Source organism: Anomaloglossus baeobatrachus, chromosome 4, assembly GCF_048569485.1.
Source record: "Anomaloglossus baeobatrachus isolate aAnoBae1 chromosome 4, aAnoBae1.hap1, whole genome shotgun sequence".
Taxonomy (NCBI): Eukaryota; Metazoa; Chordata; class Amphibia; order Anura; family Aromobatidae; genus Anomaloglossus; species Anomaloglossus baeobatrachus.
In genome coordinates, this window is record NC_134356.1 from 224,861,328 (window position 1) to 224,887,938 (window position 26,611).

The window sequence follows — 26,611 nt, forward strand, 5'->3', positions numbered from 1 at the left end:
ATACCCTCAGGCGTCTGATGCAGGTGCTGGACCAAATGGTGGCGTCCATGGAGGCTGTTCCCTTTGCCCAGTTCCATCTGCGCCCCCTGCAGCTGGACATTCTCCGCTGTTGGGACAAGCGGCCTTCCTCCTTACACAAGTTGGTGGCTCTGTCGCCACGGACCAGGAGCTCTCTTCAGTGGTGGCTTCGGCCCCTCTCCCTGTCCCAAGGGCGCTCCTTCCTGGCCCCGTCTATACCGCCTATCAGTCTATCTGGCTGGGGAGCGGTACATCTCCACCACAGAGCACAGGGCACTTGGACTCCGTCCGAGTCAGCCCTTTCAATCAATGTGCTGGAAACCAGAGCCGTGCTTCTAGCTCTCCTAGCATTTCACCACCTGCTGGCGGGCAGGCACATTCGAGTCCAGTCAGACAACGCAACAGCGCTTGCCTACATCAATCATCAAGGCGGGACACGCAGCCGCCAGGCAATGATGGAGGTAGAACGCATTCTTCAATGGGTGGAAGACTCCAGGTCCACCATATCCGCAGTCCACATCCCAGGCGTGGACAACTGGGAGGCAGATTATCTCAGCCGTCAAAGCGTGGACGGTGGCGAGTGGTCCCTGTACCCGGCAGTATTTCAGTCGATCTGCCGCAAATGGGGCACTCCGGACGTGGACCTAATGGCATCCCGTCACAACAAAGTTCCTGTTTACGTGGCTCGCTCCCACGATCCTCAGGCCTTCGCCGCGGACGCTCTGGTTCAGGACTGGTCCCAGTTTCGTCTGTCCTACGTGTTTCCCCCTCTAGCTCTCTTGCCCAGAGTCCTGCGCAAGATCAGAATGGAGGGTCGTCGAGTCATCCTCATTGCACCGGACTGGCCCAGGCGAGCTTGGTATCCGGACCTGCTCCAACTGTCCGTAGAGATGCCGTGGCATCTCCCGGACCGTCCAGACCTACCCTCGCAAGGTCCGTTTTTCCGCCCGAATTCTGCGGCTCTCAAATTGACGGTGTGGCTCTTGAGTCCTGGATTTTGACGGCTTCTGGTATTCCCCCTGAAGTCATCTCCACTATGACTCGGGCGCGCAAGTCTTCCTCCGCTAAGATCTATCACAGGACTTGGAAAATTTTCCTGTCCTGGTGTCGCTCTACCGGCCATCCTCCTTGGCCATTCTCCTGGCTGACTCTTCTGTCTTTTCTACAGTCCGGTCTGCAGCTAGGACTGTCCCTCAACTCTCTCAAGGGACAAGTTTCGGCTCTGTCAGTTCTGTTCCAGCGGCGTCTCGCTCGGCTGGCTCAGGTCCGCACCTTCATGCAGGGCGCGTCTCACATCGTTCTGCCTTACCGGCGGCCCTTGGACCCCTGGGACCTTAACTTGGTTCTCACGGTCTTGCAGAAACCCCCCTTTGAGCCTCTTAGGGAGGTTTCTTTGTATCGTCTTTCTCAGAAGGTGGCCTTTCTGGTTGCCATAACTTCTCTCAGGAGAGTCTCTGATTTGGCTGCGCTCTCCTCGGAGTCACCTTTTTTAGTCTTTCATCAAGACAAGGTGGTTCTCCGTCCGACTCCAGACTTTATTCCTAAGGTGGTCTCTCCCTTCCACCTTAACCAGGACATTACCTTACATTCCTTCTGTCCGGCCCCTGTTCATCGCTTTGAAAAAGCTCTACATACTCTAGATCTGGTGCGTGCTCTCCGGATCTATGTGTCTCGCACCGCTGCGCTTAGGCGGTGCACCTCTCTTTTTGTGCAAACCACAGGTCGGCGCAAGGGCCTCCCTGCTTCTATGCCGACCTTAGCCCGTTGCATTAGGTCGACCATTTTGGACGCCTACCAGAGAACGCAGGCGCCTCCCCCGCCGGGGATCAAAGCACACTCGACCAGAGCTGTCGGTGCCTCTTGTGCTTTTAGGCACCAGGCTACGGCTCGGCAAGTCTGTCAGGCTGCCACTTGGACTAGCCTGCATACCTTCTCGAAGCACTACCAAGTGCATGCTCATGCTTCGGCAGATGCGAGCTTGGGCAGACGCATCCTTCAGGCGGCGGTCGCCCATTTGTGAAGTTAGATTCTGCCTACTTCTTAGTTTTTTTGTTTATTTCCCACCCAGGGACTGCTTTGGAACGTCCCAAGGTCTGGGTCTCCCAAAGGAACGATAAAGAAAAAGAGAATTTTGTTTACTTACCGTAAATTCTTTTTCTTATAGTCCCGTCTTGGGAGACCCAGCACCCTCCCTGTTGCCTGTTGGCAATTTCCTTGTTCCGCGTGTTTTCACCGGCTGTTGTCGTGGACAGAGTCTCCGGTTGTTCCGGCTCTTGCTCTGTTCTACTTGTGGGTGGCTATTCTCCTCCAGCTTTTGCACTAAACTGGCTGGGACTGGCTCACCAGGGGGTGTATAAGCTCAGAGGGAGGAGCTACACTTTTAGGTGTAGTACTTTGTGTGTCCTCCAGAGGCAGAAGCTAAACACCCAAGGTCTGGGTCTCCCAAGACGGAACTATAAGAAAAAGAATTTACGGTAAGTAAACAAAATTCTCTTTTTTTTACACAAAGAATGGGACACCAAGCACAATAGGGTATTATCTGGTGGATAACAGTTAGTGGGGAGACAAAAGTGCTCACCAATTTGGGTTGTTAAACCCACAACTGAGAAGATAAAGTGGTCTGCGGGAAGATGGAGTATAAACGATTTATACGCATCCATAGAAGTAGAAAGCCACGGCACATCCAGCGAGTATCCCAAAGGTGCTTTATTTAATTCCAAAGGTGCATTAAAATAGCGGGCAGAGGACCGGGTGCAGGTCTCCTGGGGACCTTCACCCGGTCCTCTGCCCGCTATTTTAATGCACCTTTGGAATTAAATAAAGCACCTTTGGGATACTCGCTGCATGTGCCGTGGCTTTCTACTTCTATGGATGCTTGCAATTTCATCTTCTCTTCGTCTACGTGCACCCGAGACCCACACAACATAAGGATACGACGAGCTTACTCCTTCCTGGCACCGGAAAGGGCTTAGCAAGGTAGTGCAGAACTGTTTGTTTGCTGATTTATAAACCATTTATACACCCTCCTGTCTATCTTTTTGGACTTCGTTGATCACGAGCAGTGCAGACTATTGCTCCCATCCTTCTATTAGTAAAAAAGTTTTTTAGTAACCTTAGTAATGAAAATAGTAATTTGTATTATAGAGAATGTTTGGGATCGGGTTTTTGTGATCGGACAACCCCTTACGTATAATGTAAAGCAGTTTGAGTTTTTCTAAGGCTTAGTGAATATTAGTATTACATGTTAACAGATCCTTTCTTCATCGTTCCTCATGGGAGACCCAGACCATGGGTGTATAGCTTCTGCCTCCGGAGGACACACAAAGCACTACACTAAAAAGTGTAGCTCCTCCCTCCGAGCATATACACCCCCTGGATAACCAAATAGAGCCAGTTCAATGCTTTGTGTTCAGGAGGCACACATCCACACATGCATTCTCATCTGATTTTGATTTTTGGAAAGAGTTTGAAGAAAAGCGGGTCCAAGCCTGGACTCCCGGCATGTCCCTTCTCACCCCACTGTGTCGGCGGTGTTGTTAAGGTTGATTTCAGGGCTGGAGCCTTACATGCCGCGCTCCTTCACCATCCCCCATGGGCTCTGGCTTGAAGTGGGAGCCAGCACAGTTCTCCCTGCCTTGCAGGAGACCGGTCTCCATCCGCAGCCCTTTCAGGATCCTGCCGGACGGAGCACTCATCCCTCAGGGACCTGGCCCTGCGTCTCACAAGCTAAGTATCTGAGACGTTATTATCCGGGGGTCCCTTGTACTTTATTGTTGGGGAGAGTGTGCTGTTTATGTATTCTGACATTTCCGGCCGGTTCTCTGGTTTTCACCAGAGAACCGCGCCGATGGTGCCTGCGCGCGGGCCGCATCGTTAAATTTAGGGCCCGGCTTCGCCTGAGGCCTAGTTTCATTTTCACTGCCCCTGCATGCCAATCATGTAGAGGGACAGTGCGGCTCCGCCCAGCGGCCGTTCGGCTCAGGAGAGGGACACTCCTCTCTGAGGAAATGTTTCCCTCCCCTGTATATCTCCTTGGCCCTCGGGATCCCGCTCCGGCTTGGGCAGAAGCGCCATTTTATCAGCGTTCTTATGTCAGCACAGCGATCGGCGCTGGCTGCAGTATCTCTCTGGGGGTCCGGGCTGTGGGATCTGGAGGGCACAGAGAGGGGTTGGCAGAATTTCAGACGGTATGGCAAGCCACAACCTCCGGTTGTGGACCTGCTTATATTATATACTCTGCTTATATATTCTGCTGGGGGTCATTCTGACTCAGAGCCCCCACTTCAGCAGCATGTCTCACACGAGCAGCAAGGCTGCAAGGCTGTACTCAATATGCACTGCATGAAGGCTCCTACTGCCTGTACCGAGCACATAACCACATTGTGATGCCTGCTCTAACATGGTGGTGCCTCAGCCTGGAGTCTCATCCCCAGTGGTTCCTCCGGCTGCTCCGGCTCCGGTGGCTGAACCCCCGGCTTGGGCAGAATCCTTCTCTCCATGGGACAGCTGTCCCGGACTCTGCTGAGCATGCATCAGCCCCCTTCTCAGGGCGCTTCTGCTGCTACGGCTCGCTCAGCAAAGTTCACAGAGGATTCTCCATCTGGTCTCAGACCCCGTTCTCCTAAAAGGAGACGCAGGGTCCCCTCCCCTTCCTCGTCCCGCGGCTCTGATTCACGAGCTGACTCGCAGGACGAGGAGGATGCCTTTACTGGGGGCTCGGACGCTACCTCCATGTACCCCATTGATCTGTCCGAAAGTGACGCAGATGCTAGTGATTTGATTGTGTCCATTAATTTTGTACTGGACCTCAATCCGCCTGTATCAGGGGAGCAACCCTCTCTGGCAAGAAAGCACCAGTTTACCTTGCCCAAGAGAACAAGGAATGTGTTCCTTAACCACTCCAGTTTTCAGGCCACTGTGACCAAGCCTAGGGCCTGTCCTGACAGACGCTGCCCAAAGCGTGGTTCTGATGACCATTTTCCGTTTCCACCAGAGGTGGTCAAGGAGTGAGCTCATTCATCAACGGTAGACCCTCCGGTGTCTAGACTCTCAGCCCGGACCGTTGTATCAGTGGCTGATGACACCTCTCTTAAGGATTCCCTGGCGGGAAGAATAACTGACCGCCAGGTTGACCTTCTGGCCAAATCTGTATCTGAGGCGGCAGGGGTCTCGTTCTCCCCATCTTTTGCAGCAGTGTGGACTCTCATAGCCATCTCTGCTTCTCTAGAGGATATGCATTCCCTCACCAGGGACTCTATGCCCGAAATGGTTGCCTTAACTTCCAGGCTTCAGCCTTTTCATCCTATGCCATGTCTGCCATGCTGGAGGCTTCTCACCGCACTGCGGTGGCTTCGGCTAACTACCTCGCTATCCGCAGTATCTTGTGGCTTCGAGAGTGGAAAGCAGACGCTTCTTCAAAGAAGTACCTTGCTGGGCTCCCATTTGCTGGGCCCAGGCTGTTCGGTGAACAACTGGATGAAATTAGTCAGGAAGCTACTGGCGGGAAGAGTACTTCCATGCCACAAACCAAAACCAGGAAACCTGTCCAGGGCAGGAACCAGTCGAGGTTTCGTTCCTTTCGTTCCTCCAACTGGTCGTCCTCTAGGCCCTCGGCCTCGTCCACTAACTCAGCCAAGGACCAAAAGTTTTGTAACCAAGGAAATATATAGTAATAGGAGTCAATATGTAGAAAACCAAAAAAGAAAAAACTCCTAAAAGGTACTTTATTCTTATCAATTATTAAAAGCTATGAGTATAAAAACAGTGCTTATACATAATCACTACAATAATACGTTTTAAGTGGGTGTAGAAGAGAGTGGTAGATCCGATTAGTGGGGATAGTGCTGTTTGTTTACTATTCTCATGGTAGGGGCAATCATAGTAGTTGTACTTCTTGCTCCAATACACTTAAATAAGGAGATTGGGGGATGAAATATCGATCCCTCCCTTTTTCCTACCTACCAGCGGGGGTGCACCATAATTTATTGGGTACCCCCCGCTCCACGTCGTCTCTCCCTAATATCTCCCTGCAACTAACCAGTTACGCACGGGAGACCCACCACCAAGAAAGATAGTTGTGCAAATAGTCACAAAGAGTAATTCAGGCATATATAGGTATATTATAGCCACTTATAGATATTATATAAATCTCAGACCAAAAATAAATTTTTGTTATATATATATATATATATATGGATGTAAAATCCCAGCAGGGAATAACTTATCTGCCGAGATCATCCAGTACTCTATCCCGACGCGTTTCCCCCCTATATTTTTCTAGGGGTTCATCAGGGGAATGATCCGAGGTAGATCTCTAAAGAAGATACAACATATTCATAGTATAATATAATATCTTGTTCTATTTCAAAAATTCTAAGAGGTTCTCATAGAGAAGGTGGAACACACTAATAATAGTGTATGATGGGGACATACCTTATAACTTTATAAATGACGGTCAAGAAGACAGTGTGGAGTCAGCCGCCCATAATAGGGTTACTCATTCGATGCGTAATGATGGCTGCTTTTAAAGTTCTGAATGTCCCATAGTGTCGACTATCATATACTGCGGCTTCCCTTATCCATCACTGTCTTATAAATGCTTTAAGTTCTTGCCGTTCCCGTCTCCCAGTTTCGCACCGGAAGGGCCTAATATGTCACTTCCACATCCGCTCACTGGGATCGCATCACCACGCACCACGGCAACCAACCGGAAATGACCGGGAGGTCACCTCCGCATCTGCGCAGTACGGTGCGTTCCATTGGTTTCCAGCCGGAAGCGGTCATCCAGCGTCACTTCCGGTACGCGGCTTCTCCATTCCTCCCCACCATCCTGCGTTCCACAATGTCTAGGAAGCAGCCAAAGACATTACTTCCGGTGTACGGCTCTTCTAGACATCCCCACATATGCTGCATTCAACAGTACCGAACCGGAATTAGCTCAATAACATTATTTCCACTTTATAAATCCTCCAGTACTCACTGTATCGCCTCAGTGCCATATAATTATATCATGCCTTCCAGGACATGTGAAAGATATATGTCCCGGCACCTTATGAATTGTTACTATGGGGAGGATTATGAGTATTTCATCTATTCAACCCCATAAATGCCACACAAAAGATAATGGCCCACTGTCTAGGTAGGAAATCTATTTTCAATTATCTAGGGGTACTTAGAAGGCAATTAAATAATATGGGGATCTAATCTCAAGGAGAACCTATCACCTAAGTGCACAGAATTAAATTACATACATATATTAATATTAAAATTCTGACACGAATCTCTACTGTCAGACAAACAACATGACAAAATTATCAAAATTAGCCTGGCTATCCTTATAAATATAATACCTCTCGGGTATAGCAACATACATGGGGCTCATATGACAATTCTAAATGAAGCTGGTGTAACTCAGAACTTCATTAAGTCCTTTTGGACTGACTGTATCAAGTAAAAATGTCCACCGAGCCTCTCTCTGAAGGATTTTAATATCCCAGTTACCTTTCCTAATTGGCCTAGGGACGACTTCGATTCCCTGGAATCGTATACTTTTTAGATCTCCTTGATGACACATGCTTACATGTCTCTCTATAGGCGTGTCGCGTTTGTGAATTATATCACCTATATGTTCTCCTATGCGGACACGTAATTGGCGTTTTGTCTTGCCAATATAACTCAGCGGGCATGTGCACGTGCACCTATACACTAACCCCTCCGTCCGGCAGTTGGCAAAGTCCCTAATATAAAAAACCCTTCCCGATTGATGATTACTGAAGGTTTTATTCTGGTCAATAAAGGGACAAAACTTACAAGACCCACACCTGAAAGTTCCATGAGGCTTTCTTTCTAGCCATGAACCTGGTGCTTTTTCTGCCACAAAGTGGCTATGTACCACATAGTCTTTGATAGTCTTGCCTCTTCTGTAAGTGATGCTCGGATGGGGTGTGATGTAGTCACAAATATCGGGGTCCGATCTTAAAATCCCCCAATGTCGTCTTAATATGTGCATGATCTTGGTATTTTCATCATCATATGAACCAATTAGTCTGGTAATATTTTCTTGTTCTGGTTTAGGTTTAGGACTTAGCAATGTAGCCCTCTTTTGGCCCCAGGCAGACTTAAAGGCTGACTGAATTACGTGTTCAGGGTACCCCCTTTCCCTAAAGTTGTCGCTAAGGCTATTTGCCCTCTGTTGGAAATCATACAGCGAGGAGCAATTTCTCCTAAAACGGAGAAACTGCCCCTTTGGAATACCTCTACGTAGAGTCTCAGGATGGTGACTCTGCCATCTAAGCAAGCTATTTGTTGCCGTTGGTTTGCGATAGATCGTCGTCCCCAGGGTACCATCAATATTTTTGGTTAGGAGGGTATCCATGAACGGCAATCTATCGCCTCCCACCTCATAAGTAAACTTGAGTCCAAAGCTATTGTTATTTAGATGTCCTACAAATTCTTGAAAGGATCCTGCACCCCCTTTCCAGAGGACGAGGATGTCATCTATGTAACGACCCCAGAAAATGATCTGGGGGTTCCACGTGACATCCTCGTCCCCAAAAACCACAACATCCTCCCACCAGCCCAGGTATATGTTTGCAAAAGTGGGAGCACAAGGGCTCCCCATTGCAGTACCCCTGAGCTGGTGGTAGAACTTGTTATGAAAGGTAAAGTAGTTGTGGGTAAGTACAAAGGTGAGAAGTTTGATTATAAAGCGATTGTGTTCTCTATATTGTACCCCTCTTGTTTCCAAGAAATACTCAACTGCTCTGATGCCGTTGTTGTGTGGTATACAACTATATAGTTGTTCGACATCAATTGATGTAAGGATAGTATCCTCATCAATGTGTATACCATCTAATTTACTCAGCAGATCTGATGTATCTCTGATAAAGGAGGGCTGTATGTTCACAAAATTCCTCAAGACTTTATCTAAGTAAATGCTGGGGTTTTGACCCATAGCATCAATACCTGATACTATGGGCTGTCCCCTCAGGGGATGTATCCCCTTATGTATCTTCGGTGTGGAGTAAAAAGTCGCTATTGTCACATCCTTTGGGGCCAGGAAGTCCATTTCATCCTTTGAGATAAGTGTCAACTCAAAGCCTTCCTGTAAAATCTCAGTGAGGGCTACCTTGAACTCAGGGGTAGGATCCACGGATAAAATAGCATACGTAGTTTTATCCGAAAGTAATTGGAGGCACATAGAACGATATTGATCCGTATCCATAATCACAATGTTACCCCCCTTATCGGAGAGCCGTACACCGGAAGTAATGTCTTTGGCTGCTTCCTAGACATTGTGGAACGCAGGATGGTGGGGAGGAATGGAGAAGCCGCGTACCGGAAGTGACGCTGGATGACCGCTTCCGGCTGGAAACCAATGGAACGCACCGTACTGCGCAGATGCGGAGGTGACCTCCCGGTCATTTCCGGTTGGTTGCCGTGGTGCGTGGTGATGCGATCCCAGTGAGCGGATGTGGAAGTGACATATTAGGCACTTCCGGCGCGAAACTGGGAGGCGGGAACGGCAAGAACTTAAAGCATTTATAAGACAGTGATGGATAAGGGAAGCCGCAGTATATGATAGTCGACACTATGGGACATTCAGAACTTTAAAAGCAGCCATCATTACGCATCGAATGAGTAACCCTATTATGGGCGGCTGACTCCACACTGTCTTCTTGACCGTCATTTATAAAGTTATAAGGTATGTCCCCATCATACACTATTATTAGTGTGTTCCACCTTCTCTAGAAATTCTCTTAGAATTTTTGAAATAGAACAAGATATTATATTATACTATGAATATGTTGTATCTTCTTTAGAGATCTACCTCGGATCATTCCCCTGATGAACCCCTAGAAAAATATAGGGGGGAAACGCGTCGGGATAGAGTACTGGATGATCTCGGCAGATAAGTTATTCCCTGCTGGGATTTTACATCCATATATATATATATATATAACAAAAATTTATTTTTGGTCTGAGATTTATATAATATCTATAAGTGGCTATAATATACCTATATATGCCTGAATTACTCTTTGTGACTATTTGCACAACTATCTTTCTTGGTGGTGGGTCTCCCGTGCGTAACTGGTTAGTTGCAGGGAGATATTAGGGAGAGACGACGTGGAGCGGGGGGTACCCAATAAATTATGGCGCACCTCCGCTGGTAGGTAGGAAAAAGGGAGGGATAGATATTTCATCCCCCAATCTCCTTATTTAAGTGTATTGGAGCAAGAAGTAAACTTCTATGATTGCCCCTACCATGAGAATAGTAAACAAACAGCACTATCCCCACTAATCGGATCTACCACTCTCTTCTACACCCACTTAAAACGTATTATTGTAGTGATTATGTATAAGCACTGTTTTTATACTCATAGCTTTTAATAATTGATAAGAATAAAGTACCTTTTAGGAGTTTTTTCTTTTTTGGTTTATTACAAGGACCAAAAGCCCATCTGACGCACGAAGCCGCGTCCTCAGAGCAGGAGCTACTGCCACTAAGGCAGCCTCCTCTTGTCTATCTGGCCGCGCCAGCAACGTCCTTGGTCGGTGGCAGCCTCTCCCGCTTTGGCGACGTGTGGTTTCAACACGTCTCCGATCAGTGGGTGCGGGATATCATCTCCCACGGCTACAGGATAGAATTCTCTTCCAGCCCGCCAAACAGATTTTTTCTGTCAACTCCCCCCTGCTCCAAGGCCGCCACCTTCTCACAGGCAATGGCACCCTTGCAGGCCAACGGAGTAATTGTACCGGTTCCCGCCTGGGAACGGTTTAGAGGTTTCTACTCAAATCTCTTCCTAGTCCCCGAAAGGGACGGTTCCTTCCGGCCCATCCTGGATCTCAAGCTTCTCAAAAAGCATGTTCAGGTGCGGCATTTTCGCATGGAGTCTCTGCGATCAGTCATTGCCTCAATGACCCAAGGAGATTTCCTAGCATCCTCGACATCAGAGATGCCTACCTGCATGTGCCAATTGCAGTTTCACACCAGCGTTGGCTACGTTTTGCAATCGGAGAGGAACATTTCCAATTCGTGGCTCTTCCCTTCGGGTTAGCCACGGCCCCTCGAGTATTCATCAGGGTCATGGCAGCAGTGGTTGCAGTTCTGCACCTCCAGGGGTTGGCAGTAATCCCTTTTCCTGGACGGCCTTCTAGTCAAGGCTTCATCCAGCGCAGACTGTCAGCTGAGTGCCTCGCTCACTCTCGCCACTCTAGTCCAATTCGGGTGGCTTGTCCTTTTCCCAAGTCCACTCTGACTCCGACCCAGAAGCTCATGTACCTAGGGATGCAATTCGAGACTCTGCCGGCACTTGTGAAGCTGCCCTTAGTCAAACAGCAGTCCCTCCACTGGCGGTGCGCTCTTTGCTGAGGCCCCGCCGTCATTCCATCAGGCACCTAATGCAGGTGCTGGGTCAGATGGTGGCGTCAATGGAAGCGGTTCCTTTGCCCAGTTCCATCTGCGTCCTCTGCAGCTGGACATTCTCCGCTGTTGGGACAAGCGATCTTGCTCCTTGCACAGGTTAGTGGCTCTGTCGCCACAGACCAGGGGCTCCCTTCAGTGGTGGCTTCGGCCCCTCTCTCTTCAGGGACGCTCCTTCCTGGCCCCGCCCCGGGTGATCCTCACCACGGATGCCAGTCTATCCGGCTGGGGAGCAGTATATCTCCACCACAGAGCGCAGGGCTCTTGGACTCCGTCCGAATCAGCCCTCTCGATCAATGTGCTGGAAATCAGAGCTGTACTTCTAGCTCTCTTAGCCTTTCACCACCTGTTGGCGGGTAAGCACATTCGAGTCCAGTCAGACAACGCGACAGCGGTTGCCTACATCAATCACCAAGGCGGGACACTCAGCCGCCTGGCAATGTTGGAGGTTCAACGCATCCTTCAGTGGACGGAGGATTCCTAGTCCACCATATCCGCAGTCCACATCCCAGGCGTTGAAAACTGGGAGGCAGATTATCTCAGCCGTCAAACCGTGGACAGCGGCGAGTGGGCTCTACATCCGGCAGTGTTTCAGTCACTCTGCCGCAAGGGGGGCACTCCGGAAGTGGATCTTCGCTCCCACAATCCTCAGGCCTTTGCAGCGGACGCGCTGGTTCAAGATTTGTCCCAGTTTCGTCTGTCTTACGTGTTTCCCCCTCTAGCTCTTGCTCAGAGTCCTGCGCAAGCTCAGAATGGAGGGCGTCTGGTCATTCTCATTGCTCCAGACTGGCCCAGGCGAGCTTGGTACCCAGACCGGCTCCATTTGTCCGTAGAGGTGCCGTGGCATCTCCCGGACCGTTCAGACCTTCTCTCACAAGGTCCGTTTTTCCGCCTGAATTCTGCGGCTCTCAGATTGACGGCGTGGCTCTTGAGTCCTGTATCTTGACGACTTCTGGTATCCTTCCTGAAGTCATCTCCACTATGACTCGGGCTCGGAAGTATTCCTTGGCCAAAATCTATCACAGGACCTGGAGAATTTTCCTGTCCTGGTGTCGCTCTTCCGGCCATGCTTCTTGGCCTTTTTTCCTTGCCGACCCTTCTGTCCTTTCTGCAGTCCGGTCTGCAGCTAGGACTATCCCTCAATTCCCTCAAGGGACAGGTCTCGGCTCTGTCAGTGTTGTGCCAGCGGCGTATCGCTCGGCTGGCTCAGGTGCGCTCCTTCATGCAGGGCGCATCTCTCAGCATTCAGCCTTACCGGCGACCCTTGGATCCCTTGGACCTTAATCTGGTCCTCACGGCTTTCCAGAAACCCCCCTTTGAGCCTCTTAGGGCGGTTTCTTTGTTTCGTCTTTCTCAGAAAGTGGTCTTTCTAGTGGCCATAACTTCCCTCAGGAGAGTCTCTGATTTGACTGCGCTCTCTTCGGAGTCACCTTTTTTGGTTTTTCATCAAGACAAGGTGGTTCTCCGTCCGACTCCGGACTTTCTCCCTAAGGTGGTTTCTCCTTTCCACCTTAACCAGGACATTTCCCTACCTTCCTTTTGTCCGGCTCCTGTTCATCGCTTTGAAAAAGCGTTGCATACTCTGGATCTGGTGCGGGCGCTCTGGATCTATGTGTTTCGCACCGCTGTTGTTAGGCGGCGCACCTCTCTTTTTGTGCTGACCACAGGTCGGCGTGAGGGCCTCTCGGTTTCTAAGTCGACCCTAGCTCGTTGGATTAGGTCGGCCATTTCCGGTGCGTAACAGTGTACTCAAGTGCCTCCCCCGCCGGGGATCAAGGCACACTCGACCAGAGCTGTCTGTGCCTCTTGGTTTCTCAGGCACCAGGCTACGGCTCAGCAGGTCGGTCAGGCTGCCACTTGGACTAGCCTGCATACCTTTTCGAAGCACTACCAAGTGCATGCTCATGCTTCGGCAGATGCGAGCTTGGGCAGACGCGTCCTTCAGGCGGTTGTCGCCCATTTGTAAAGTTAGGTTTCGCCTACTTCTCAGTAGTTTATTCCCACCCATGGACTGCTTTGAGACGTACCATGGTCTGGGTCTCCCATAAGGAACGATGAAGAAAAAGAGAATTTTGTTTACTTACCGTAAAATCTTTTTCTTATAGTTCCGTAATGGGAGACCCAGCACCCTCCCTGTTGCCTGTTGGCAGTTTTTCTTGTTCCGTGTGTTTCACCGGCTGTTGCTGTAGACAGAGGCTCCGGTTATTCCGGTTCTTGCTCTATCTCTACTTGTGGGTGGCTGTCCTCCTTCAGCTTTTGCACTAAACTGGCTCTATTTGGTTATCCAGGGGGTGTATATGCTCGGAGGGAGGAGCTACACTTTTTAGTGTAGTGCTTTGTGTGTCCTCCGGAGGCAGAAGCTATACACCCATGGTCTGGGTCTCCCATTACGGAACTATAAGAAAAAGAATTTACAGTAAGTAAACAAAATTCTCTTTTTTGTTTTTATATTATGTTCAATTATGTTCAAAGGGGGGGGAGAATGAATAATAAAATACTGATAGGGGTGTGTTATAAGACGCCGAATATTATGGAAGAGGTAGAGAATCTCCTCATAAAGCAAATTGATAAAGCAGCGAGTCTCGGAGAGGTAATTATTATGGGGGACTTTAACTATCCTGATATAAATTGGGGAACAGAAACTTGCAGTTCCAGCAAAGGAAATAGATTTTTGATAACAATGAAAGATAATTACCTTTCACAAATGGTACAGGACCCCACAAGAGGGGGAGCACTACTAGACCTTGTACTAACCAATAGGCCAGACCGCATATCAAATATACAAGTTGGGGGTTACTTGGGGAATAGTGATCACAAAATAATAAGTTTTCATGTATTCTTTAGTAAGATGTATAGTAGAGGGGCTACAAGGACACTAAACTTCAGGAAAGCAAATTTTAAACGGTTGAGAGATGATCTTAGTGCAATAAACTGGGATGATGTACTAAGTAATAAAAGTACACAATGCAAATGGGAGACTTTTATGAGCATCCTGAATAGGGCTTGTGCAGAAAATATACCCTATGGGAACAAACATTCTAGAAATAGGAGGAAACCCCTATGGCTAAATAGAGCTGTAAGGGAAGCAATAAAAGAAAAACAGAAAGCCTTAAAAGAATTAAAGAGGGTAGGTAGTGATGAGGCATTATATAATTATAGAAAATTAAATAAAATATGTAAAAAGCAAATTAAGTTAGCTAAGTTTGAGACAGAGAGACTCATTGCGAGAGAAAGTAAAAATAATCCTAAAATATTCTTTAACTACATAAACAGTAAAAAACTGAAAAGCGATAGTGTTGGCCCCCTTAAAAATAGTCTTGGTGAAATGGTGGAAGGGGATGAGGGTAAAGCCAACCTGCTGAATGACTTTTTTTCTACGGTTTTTATACAAACGGTTTTTATAAAATGCCATGGCAGATGACATGACCAGTGATGCCATAAATTCACCCTTGAATATTACCTGCTTAACCCAGCAGGAAGTACGCCGCCGCCTCGAAATCACTAAGGTTGACAAATCTCCGGGCCCGGATGGCATACACCCCAGAGTACTACAGGAATTAAGTTATGTGATAGATAGACCATTATTTTTAATCTTCTCAGATTCCTTAATAACAGGGTCGGTACCGCAGGACTGGCGCATAGCAAATGTGGTGCCAATATTCAAAAAGGGGACAAAAACTGAGCCGGGAAATTATAGGCCGGTAAGTTTAACCTCTACGGTTGGTAAAATCCTTGAGGGTTTCTTGAGAGATGCTATACTGGAGTATCTCAAGAAAAATAACCTTATGACAGAGTATCAACATGGGTTTATGAGGGATCGATCCTGTCAAACTAATTTAATCAGCTTCTATGAAGAGGTAAGTTCAAGCTTGGACCAGGGAAATGCAGTGGATGTTGTGTATATGGACTTTTCAAAAGCTTTTGATACGGTGCCACACTGGGTTAAAAACTGGCTCAGTGATAGGAAACAAAGGGTGGTTATTAATGGTACGTACTCAGACTGGGTCTCAGTTCATAGTGGGGTACCACAGGGGTCAGTATTGGGCCCGCTTCTTTTCAACATATTTATAAATGACCTTGTTGGGGGCATGCGGAGTAGAATTTCAATATTTGCAGATGATACTAAACTCTGCAGGGTAATCAATACAGAGGAGGATAATTTTATATTACAGGGAGATTTATGTAAATTGGAGGATTGGGCTGAGAAGTGGCAATTGAAGTTTAATGTAGATAAATGTAAGGTCATGCACTTGGGTAGAGGAAATAACATTTATGATTATGTACTTAATTGTAGAACACTGGGTAAAACAGACACAGAAAAAGACTTGGGTGTATGGGTGGATGGTAAACTTCACTTTAGTGGACAGTGTCAGGCAGCTGCTGCCAGGGCTAATAAAATAATGGGATGTATTAAAAGAGGTATAAGTGTTCATGAAAAAAATATAGTTCTACCTCTGTACAAGTCACTAGTGCGTCCGCACTTAGAATACTGTGTACAATTCTGGTCACCGATATATAAGAAGGACATAGCTGAACTGGAGAGGGTGCAGAGAAGAGCCACCAAGAGTATTAGAGGAATGGGTGGGCTGCAATACCAAGACAGGTTATTAAACTTGGGGTTATTTAGTCTGGAAAAACGAAGGCTTAGGGGAGATCTAATCACAATGTATAAATATATGAGGGGACAGTACAGAGACCTTTCCAAAGATCTATTTACACCTAGGCCTGCGACTGGAACACGGGGGCATCCGCTACGTCTTGAGGAAAGAAGGTTTAATCATAATCACAGACGAGGATTCTTTACTGTACGAGCAGTGAGACTATGGAACTCTCTGCCGCATGATGTTGTAATGAGTGATTCACTACTAACATTTAAGCAGAGCCTGGATGCCCTTCTTGAAAAATTTAATATAACCAGTTATGTATATTAGATTTGATGACAGGGTATTGATCCAGGGAACTAGTCTGATTGCCGGATGTGGAGTCAGGAAGGAAATTTTTTCCCCATTGGAACTTGTTTGCCACATTGGGGTTTTTTTGCCTTCCTCTGGATCAACATGTTAGGCTACGGGTTGAACTAGATGGACTTAGTCTCCCTTCAACCTTAAAAACTATGATACTGGACTTCCGGTTCCTGTCCTGGCTGAGGTGGAAGCTTAGAGGAGAAGCTCCTGCCACCCCTCACAGAAACCGACTAAAAACAGACCCCCCCGGACGAGCCACCAAACAGAGAGCAGCACAGGAGGTTACCTAAAGCAGCCAGCTATGGAACGGTACCTCCTGAGAAGTGCTGGGAGCGGTGAGGCAGCCTGGAGAAGCTTTGATATGGACAGGGGAGAAGATGAGATAATGGCGCCGAGCCTGATGGGGGAGGAGCCTGAACGCATGGTGAGAGACACAGAAAAGCAAACACAGAGCTGGAAGGGGAGAGATAAGGGAGATATGAGCGAGGAGACAGGAGATAAGGAAGATATGAGCGAGGAGTCACAGGAGGACACAGCAGGAGAGAGGTGGATGCAGGGGACTGATGACGGTGGATCGCAATGGGAGGATGAAGGGGATATGGAGGCAGAGGGGAGAGAGGATGCAGACAAAGCAGGGCAGCTCAGAGACACCGCAGTGTTGGAGGATGAAACTGACAAACAGCACAGGGAGATTAATCCCACTCAGACTCACAGGAAGTCAAATGCAAGAATTCATAGTACCCCTTCCAAAGGAAACAAAAAGCAGCCTACTACACCAACATCACAAGCCTGCAAGTTATTGGGGGATGGAGGTGGTGGCCCAGTCCAGACAAAGAGAACTAAGAAAACAGCACCACCTGCAGGCCAAGACAAGTACACACAAAAGCTTAATGTGGACTATAAAAAACTGGCTGAAGAAGTGACATCACACTTGTCAAAAGAGGTTAAAGTGGCTATTGAGGCAGCCATACAAACATCATTAGCTAATATGCAAAAACAGATAAATGCCCATGCCTCTAGACTGGCAGAATCAGAGCAGAGAATATCTGACTCCGAGGAGACAATACTGGCTATGCAAGCACAAATAGCAGCTCTAGCAAAATCTAATGAATACTTGAAGGATAAAGCGGACGATTTGGAAAACAGATCGAGACGAAACAACCTACGTATAGTCGGGTTGCCAGAGTCTGTGTCGATTGGACAGTTGGATAATATATGCGAGTTGGAGCTACCGCAGGCCCTGGGCATAAAGGCGAAATTCAGAGTTGAAAGAGCCCACAGAGTGGGTCCACTGAGACACCAGGAGGCGAATAAGGGAGAGGGCCAAAACTCAAACAAGAATACCCCGATAAGAGCCAGGCAGGTGATTGTCAAGTACCTTGATTATAAGCATAAGGAGGAAATATTGAGGGCCTTTAGAGAACGAAAGCGTCCACTACAATATCAAGGCAACAGACTGCTAATTTTTGGGGATTATTCAGCGGAAGTATCCAGAAGGAGAAAAGAATTTACCAAAATTTGCTCATTTCTGTACAACAAAAAAGTAAAGTGCCAGCTATTATACCCTGCTACACTGAAAGTTAGAAACCCCAATGGCTCGTTTGTATACTACAAGGACTACAAAGAAGCAGAAAACATTCTCATGGCAGAGCTCAACAAGACTAGGTCAGAAAGGCAAGAAAAAGGAGCTAGTGGAGAAGGGAATAATAGAAGAGGATCCCCCACAAGCTCAGGAAGAGATGTGGGACGTCTTGGGGGACAAAAGCAAGTCGAGACCAGGGAGGAAAGGAGGCCAAGCCCGGGTCGACAGCATAATTCTCGCCTGGAACACAGGAACCAACCCTTGGAGAGAAACCATGATACCTGAACTGGAACTCGCTCATTGTTTTTTCTTTTTTTTTTTTTTTTCTCTTCCCAAACAGGGAGAGGCGTTGAGGAGGATGCATTACGGAGAGTGGGTTGGGGAGGTGAGAGGAGGAGGGGGAAGGGAGAAAAGAGAGGAAAACATCCCAAAGTCTGGGTCCTCTTCCCCCCCCCCCCTCTTTTTTTTTTTTTTTTTTTTTTTGTTCTTCTTCTTTCTTTCTCCATCTTCTCTCCCCTTGGTCTTTTTTTCTTTTTCTCCTTTGTCCAGGAACATCATCCAACTTCAAATGAAGTGGGCCTGTTCTGGGCAGACTGATGGCTACCTGGAGTCAGAGATAAGTAGGACTGGAGAATCTTGCTGAGGTTTTGACATACTGTGCTAATTTTTGCATAATTTTCAAAGGCTTATTCAAGTTAGTCCGGGGATAGAACATATATTTTTTGGGGGGTGATTAGGGAGCTACATATTTTGGCTAGGAATAGGGGAGCTCACCAACGTGGCGGGAAGCGCCGTGGATTTCTCGGAAGGGAAAATGTTTTACAGTTACATGCTTTTTGTTGTATTTGTTATATTTGCAAGGTGGGGAAAGGGAGTGTCGATTTTGTGGTAGCAACTGTGATTCTAGTGTCGAACATCTCGTCTTCCTTGATGCAGGGGCCCATAGGGGAGGGAGTAGTAAAAGCAGAATACACAGGTAAACATGATACAGATAACTACGTGGAATGTTAAAGGGCTGAGATCACCTAACAAACGAGCAATGATATTGAGACATCTGAAAAGACTAAAGACAGACATTGCCTTATTACAGGAAACCCACTTGGGGGGGGAGGACTTTTTCCGCATGAAGAAACATTGGGTGGGCACCGTTTACGGGGCAGCGGCACAAGGTAGAAAAGCGGGCACTATGATCCTAATAAATAAACAATTCAGTCATGAGGTAGTGGCACATGAGGCAGACGACCATGGAAGGTGGCAGCACTTAACAATCGTTAGTCCAGCGGGTAAACTCAGTATTTATAATGTCTATGGCCCAAATTCACAACAAATCACATTTCATGATGACATAAAGGCCACCATATTAGCAGATGGGGAGGCTAACATTATAGTGGGAGGCGATTTTAACACCGTCCCAGACTCAGCTGAAGATAGGAGGAGGGGCGAGGAGGGGACAGCTAATGTGGGCAGGAGTTTAGACAATAGGGATGTAACATTAGAAGACGTAGGACTGAAAGACATCTGGAGACTAACTCACCCACATGACAGAGAGTATACACACTTCTCTCACCCTCATGATAGCTGGTCACGTATTGATCAGTTCTGGATCTCGCAAGACTTACTGAGTGGAACGCAAGATTGTGTGATAGAGAATATGGTGATCTCTGATCATAGTCTGGTGAGATTGGGCATTAGAGAGAAATTCAGGAGAGGTACAGATATCATATGGAGATTCCCATCGTTCCTTCTCAGGCAAGATAATTTCCATAAGGTGCTACAGGAGTGGTGGGGAGAATTCGCAGAGGACAATAAGGAACATAGAGAGTCCCCAGTGATATTTTGGGAAACGGCAAAAGCGGTCCTAAGGGGCCGTCTGGTGGGGTACGCAGCCATGATCAAACGGAAAACCAATGAGAATTATAATTTCCATAGTGAAGCAGTACGGGTAGCATATACAAATTATGTGACAAATAGATCTCCCATGACAAAAGGCAGATGGCTGGAGGCAAAAGAGGGATTTGACGAATGGGCCAAAAAAAAGGAACAACTATTCTGGTCGCACAAGGAGGTTGACTTACATAGGTTTGGCAACAAGGCGGGAAGGATGTTGGCCAATCTGGCAAGGGGCAGCAGAAAGATGACAGTGATCTCTAAACTGAAAACAAAGGGGGGAGAGGTGACTACGGATCCTAAGGACATTAATAAACTGTTGGGAGATTACTATAGAAAACTATATGGGTCAGGGAATAACGACATGACTGATGAGGCAGAGTGGCTAAGACAAGCCCAAATGCCTAGCTTGACGGAGGAAGATTTGAGTGCCTTAAACGCAGATATCACAGTAGAGGAGGTGACGAGAACAATTGGGGAGCTTAACACCAACAAGGCACCGGGACCTGACGGTTTCAATAGTGAATTCTATAAGGCTCTGAAGGATCTGATCTCGCCGGATCTAACCTCAGTCTTTAATGCTTTCCTGGGAGGGGCGGAAATACCCAAAAATTCCAACATAGCATATATTAAATTACTCCCCAAGGGAACCAAGGACCTGGATGATCCCTCTAGTTATAGACCTATATCGCTCATAAATCAGGATTTAAAAATTATGTCCAAGATCATGGCTAATAGACTGGCCGAGATCTTACCTAGGATCATTACGAATCACCAGGTGGGGTTTATTAAGGGGAGAAATGCCGTTACCAATATCCGAAAGACAATTCTAGTGGTAGACGCGGTTAGACTGGGTCTCACTGAGGGAGGGGCTAGACCTGCCCTAGTTACACTTGACGCAGAAAAAGCGTTTGATAATGTAAATTGGGGGTGGTTAGACAGGGTAATGGAGGCCATAGGGATTGTAGGCAAGATGAGACTTTACATTAGAAACCTTTATGCCAACTCGGGAGCTAGGGTACACACTCCGGGCTTTCTATCAGACGTGTTCCCTTTGATGAAGGGAACAAGACAGGGCTGCCCATTATCTCCTCTTTTATTCAACCTGGCAATCGAGCCGTTGTCAAGAATACTACAGGGACAAAATAGCTTTAAAGGAATCAAGATAAGGGGTTCAGAAGTAAAGACAGCGCTTTTTGCTGATGACATCATACTTTATATGGGGGACCCCAGTGCGGATTTGCCACAGACTCTTGCCTTGATTGAAAAATTTGGCTCATTCTCCGGTTTCAAACTGAACAAAAAAAAATGCGAGATCATGTTCCTAAAGGGGCATCATGGGACAATGGGGGGACAAATAAGGGATGGCTGTCTATGTGGAATTCCTATAGCACAATCTTCAATTAAATACCTGGGAGTGCATATAGGAAGATCGGTGGAAACAATCTATAACTTGAATTATGGACCGCTAATCAGGAAAATTATAGTTCAATTAAAGGGATGGAAAGGTCTGCCACTTCCATTACTGGCAAGATGTCACCTGATAAAAATGATGAGCTTTCCTAGGCTGCTGTATCCCTTCCAGACAATCCCGCTATTGCTAAAACTAAAGGATGTGAATAAGCTCAACTCCGCGTATACAGAATTTCTGTGGAGGGGAAGGAAACCCAGAATAAAGCTGCGTACGCTGATGAAGTCAGCAGAGGAGGGAGGTCTAAACTTTCCAGATGTCCAAGGGTATAATCTTGTATGTATCATGAGGCATGTAATTGATTGGGTGAGAGGAACGAGTAGGCACTCAGATCATGCGATGGAAACTAAATATGCGTCACCGTGGGATCTGACGTCCATTCTGCACTCCCCACTATCCAGGGTTGAAGGGCACATAAGGAACTCAATTATATTCCGAGACACCATGCTAACATGGAAGTCGGTAAGGAAAAAACTGGGGCTCTCATGGAAAGTGTCCAAGTACTTGAACCCCTGGGCATTCCCAAATTTTCCCCTGGGACGAGAAAACAAGCTATTTACTAGATGGAAAGAGAGGGGAGTCAGGAGAATGATAGATGTTATGAATGTGGAGGACAGGAGGTGGATGACAGGTCGGGAAGTGTTGGATAAGTACAACCTTAATAGCTCACATGTCATCCAGTATGAACAATTGAAACATGGAATAATAGGAGACCTGGGTGTGGTTGGAAGAGAGCTGAACAGAAGTTCGATTGATGAGTTACTGGAATGTGATGTAACAAGTATAAATGTCTCTAAAATTTATCGATCGCTAAGGGGGGTGCTTATCTCACGGGAGGATAGTCGGACTTTAAAAGCGTGGGGGAAACAATTGGGAAGGGAAGAAGTGGTGGATGATATACTGAGAGGATGGGTACAAGTGCGGAAACATATTACCAATGAGAGATGGAGAGACACTCAATTCAGAATTCTACATAGGGCCATTATAGGTTTCAACATACCAGGTAGGGATAGGTGGTGTCCTAAGTGTCAAAAAGAAAAAACGGATATGCTGCATGGGCTATGGGAATGTGAGACAATCGCTAGGTTCTGGAACCAAGTCAGACTATTTGCCCAGTCAACATGGGGAATTTTCAGCAAACTAGACTTAATGGTGTGGATTTTCCACTCCTTTGAGGGAGGAGTAGGAGGAGGACCGAGCACGCAGGAAAAGAGGAAATACGCAATAACGCATGACATAGCCATGATAGCTAAGCGTTGCATCTTAAAACACTGGATTCAAAGGGAGGGCCCATCCATAAAGGAGGTTGTGGGCGAACTACACAACCTTCTGAAGTGGGAAAAACTAGAAGCGGAGAGGGATAAAGATGGGTTGACAGCCAAGTTTTTTGTGAGATGGAGACATTTTATTGAAAGCCAATTCACACAGGGAGAAATAATTAACCTGATGGCACCTTTTGTTCACTCGGAGTGGTATATCCTGAGCGATATCCAGGACAGCCTGGGTAAACTGAGAATCACCTAGGAGGGGGCTCTGGCGGGAGGGGGAGACGAGACGGTTGGGAATACCAAGACACGCTAGCAAAATTGAAATCATTCAGGGACGACACAGAGATTTAACGAATTGTATTGCATATGTTATATTATATTTCATTACCTCTGTTTTGGTTTAATGTTACTGTATACTATCTTAAATCGAACAGCAACATGGAACTCCAAATTGGGGTATCACCCACCTCTATGTCACATTTTGTCAGACGAATGTTCTTCTTTTGCAATGATACTTGTTATGTTTTTACAAATTTGAAAAATCAATAAAAAACGTTTTGGAAAAAAAAAACTATGATACTATGATACTATGAATTGCAATAATGCTGTAAAATGTTTTGTGTTTCAGCTTGGCGATATGTCTTTAAGTGACAATGCAGGACTTTTCCTTATCAGTGTTATGAAGCAGCTGGCAGCAGTAAAGCATACTGACGAGGAGTACCAGGAGATCATTCAGCGCACTCTACTTGAGACCTTGAGGAATGGCCTCAAAAGTAAAGTTGAGGTATACTTTTGCAATTACATGCTAGAATGGTAAAAAGTGTGTTTATATGTATATTTATTATCACTTGTCGTAGCCCATCTTTTTAAGAGGTTTTTCCATCCTATACATTTTAAGGCATGTTAACCTATGTCATGAATCTATATATTGAATGCAGAGAAAAGAGCCTTGACACATGCTGCCATCATCAGAGAGGGGGGTCGTAATTCCCATTCATTTGTATGATAGTAACATGCAACACAGCCCCTTTTTTGAAGATAGATGCAGGTCCCATTGGTGGGTCCCCAATCTGACATAGATTTATAATATGTCTCATGGATATGCCATAAATAGACCTTTCTCTGACACCTCATTGGGGGACACAGGACCATGGGTGTTATGCTGCCTATCCATAGGAGGACACTAAGTAGATGCAAAAGCATAGCTCCTCCTCTGCAGTATACACCACCTGGCCGGGCCTGGCAGTCTCAGTTTTCGCTTAGTGTCTATAGGAGGCACTTCCTTTCAAGGTTTGTTATTTTTTGAGGGCGACGGTTTCCTTTTGGGACCGATCTCCCACTACCATCAATGGGCGGGAACGTGAAGTGTTGCCTACACGTACCTCCTCCCGCGATGCTGGATCCTGGGCTGGACGACGGATTCCATAGACACCGATTTTCCAAAGCCCAGGGCAGAGGCACAATTCCTAAGCCCCTCTTTGCAGGCTCTGAGTTGAATATGGCACCGTTGTGACCGGATACTGCAAGCTGACTCTGCTATTGTCACTGCCTGGATTGAAGCAGTGTTTAAGGTGAGATCCCCCCTGACTGGTTTCCCAGACAAAGGGAGAAAAGGCTGTGCAGGAAAGGCTCCCAGGGCAAGAATATACAGTATTTATTATGAGAAAGTCCCTGGCTAATGCAAGGAAGAGACCCCCAGGAATCCTGAACACAGTGTTAACTTTTCCCTAGCTTGCTGGCTGGAGGAGGGGGGGAAGTCCCTCCTGTTTGCAAACTCCTGCACAGATAATTTCCCGGTGGCAGGGTGAGGGGGTGGCTAGAGAATCACAGAGCTCAGGGACTCATGCTGTTTATTATCTGCTCTGTTTATTTGATCTAGCAGAAAAGCCGGCTGATAACCACCAGTGACACGCCGTGTCCTGACTAAAGGTACCGTCACACTAAGCAACTTACCAGCGATCCCAACAACGATAGGGATCGCTGGTAAGTTGCTAGGAGGTTGCTGGTGAGCTGTCACACTGCGACGCTCCAGCGATCCCACCAGCAACCTGACCTGGCAGGGATCGCTGGAGCGTGGCTACACGAGTTGCTGGTGAGCTCACCAGCAACCAGTGACCAGCCCCCAGCGCAGCGTGGAAGATGCTGCGCTTGGTAACTAAGGTAAATATCGGTAACCAACCCGATATTTACCTTGGTTACCACTGCACGGAGCTACACGTGCAGAGAGCAGGGAGCAGCGCACACTGAGCGCTGGCTCCTTGCTCTCCTAGCTACAGCACACATCGGGTTAATTACCCGATGTATGCTGCAGCTAAATGTGCACAGAGCAGGGAGCAGCGCACAATGCTTAGCGCTGGCTCCCTGCTCTCCTACTTACAGCACACATCGGGTTAATTACCCGATGTGTGCTGGCAGTGCTGCAGCTCCATGTGCACAGAGCAGGGAGCAGCGCACACTGCTTAGCGCTGGCTCCTTGCTCTCCTAGCTGCAGGACACATCAGGTTAATTAACCCGATGTGTCCTGCAGCTAGCTACATGTGCACAGAGCAGGAGCCGGCAGCACAGGCAGTGAGAGCGGGGGAGGCTGGTATCGAAGGTAAATATCGGGTAACCAAGGACAGGGCTTCTTGGTTACCCGATGTTTACATTGGTTACCAGCCTCTGCAGAAGCCGGCTCCTGCTGCCTGCACATTTAGTTGTTGCTGTCTCGCTGTCACACACAGCGATCTGTGCTTCACAGCGGGACAGCAACAACTAAAAAATGGCCCAGGACATTCAGCAACAACCAACGACCTCACAGCAGGGGCCAGGTTGTTGCTGGATGTCACACACAGCAACATCGCTAGCAACGTCACAAAGGTTGTTCGTTAGCAGCGATGTTGCTAGCGATGTTGCTTAGTGTGACGGGGCCTTAAAGGTCCAGTCACACTAAGCAACTTACCAGCGATCCCAACAACGATAGGGATCGCTGGTAAGTTGCTAGGAGGTTGCTGGTGAGATGTCACACTAAGCGACGCTCCAGCGATCCCACCAGCAACCTGACCTGGCAGGGATCGCTGGAGCGTGGCTACACGAGTTGCTGGTGAGCTCACCAGCAACCAGTGACCAGCCCCCAGCGCCGCGTGGAAGATGCTGCACTTGGTAACTAAGGTAAATATCGGGTAACCAACCCGATATTTACCTTGGTTACCAGCGCACGCAGCTACACGTGCAGAGAGCAGGGAGCAGCGCACACTAAGCGCTGGCTCCCTGCTCTCCTAGTTACAGCACACATCGGGTTAATTACCCGATGTGTGCTGCAGCTACATGTGCACAGAGCAGGGAGCAGCGCACAATGCTTAGTGCTGGCTCCTTGCTCTCCTAGTTACAGCACACATCGGGTTAATTAACCCGATGTGTCCTGCAGCTACATGTGCACAGAGCAGGAGCCGGCACTGACAGTGAGAGCGGCGGAGGCTGGTATCAAAGGTAAATATCGGGTAACCAAGGACAGGGCTTCTTGGTTACCCGATGTTTACAGTGGTTACCAGCCTCCGCAGAAGCCGGCTCCTGCTGCCTGCACATTTAGTTGTTGCTGTCTCGCTGTCACACACAGCGATCTGCGCTTCACAGCAGGACAGCAACAACTAAAAAATGGCCCAGGACATTCAGCAACAACCAACGACCTCACAGCAGGGGCCAGGTTGTTGCTGGATGTCACACACAGCAACATCGCTAGCAACGTCACAAAAGTTGTTCGTTAGCAGCGATGTTGCTAGCAATGTTGCTTAGTGTGACGGGGCCTTAAGGGCTGGTTCACACTAAGCGACAGCGACAACGAGGTCGCTGTTACGTCACCATTTTCTCTGACCTAACAGCGACCTTGTAAGTCGCTGTTATGATCGCTGCTTAGCTGTCAAACACAGCAGCCGAAGCAGCGATCATAACCGCGAGAGCAGGGAGCCGCACACACTGCTTAGCGCTGCTCCTTGCTCTCCTAGCTACAGTACACATCGG

General features: G+C 47.6%; 1 protein-coding gene across 2 annotated transcripts in view; it reads left to right on the forward strand.

Moving 5' to 3' along the window:
- UTP20 (UTP20 small subunit processome component) overlaps nt 1-26,611 on the forward strand; it is a 355,063-nt gene that overhangs the window by 235,948 nt on the left and 92,504 nt on the right. For both annotated transcript variants that reach the window (XM_075344692.1, XM_075344693.1), the window contains exon 36: nt 23,244-23,399. In XM_075344692.1, coding sequence (XP_075200807.1) covers nt 23,244-23,399 — 156 coding nt within the window. The remainder of the gene's footprint in view (nt 1-23,243; nt 23,400-26,611) is intronic.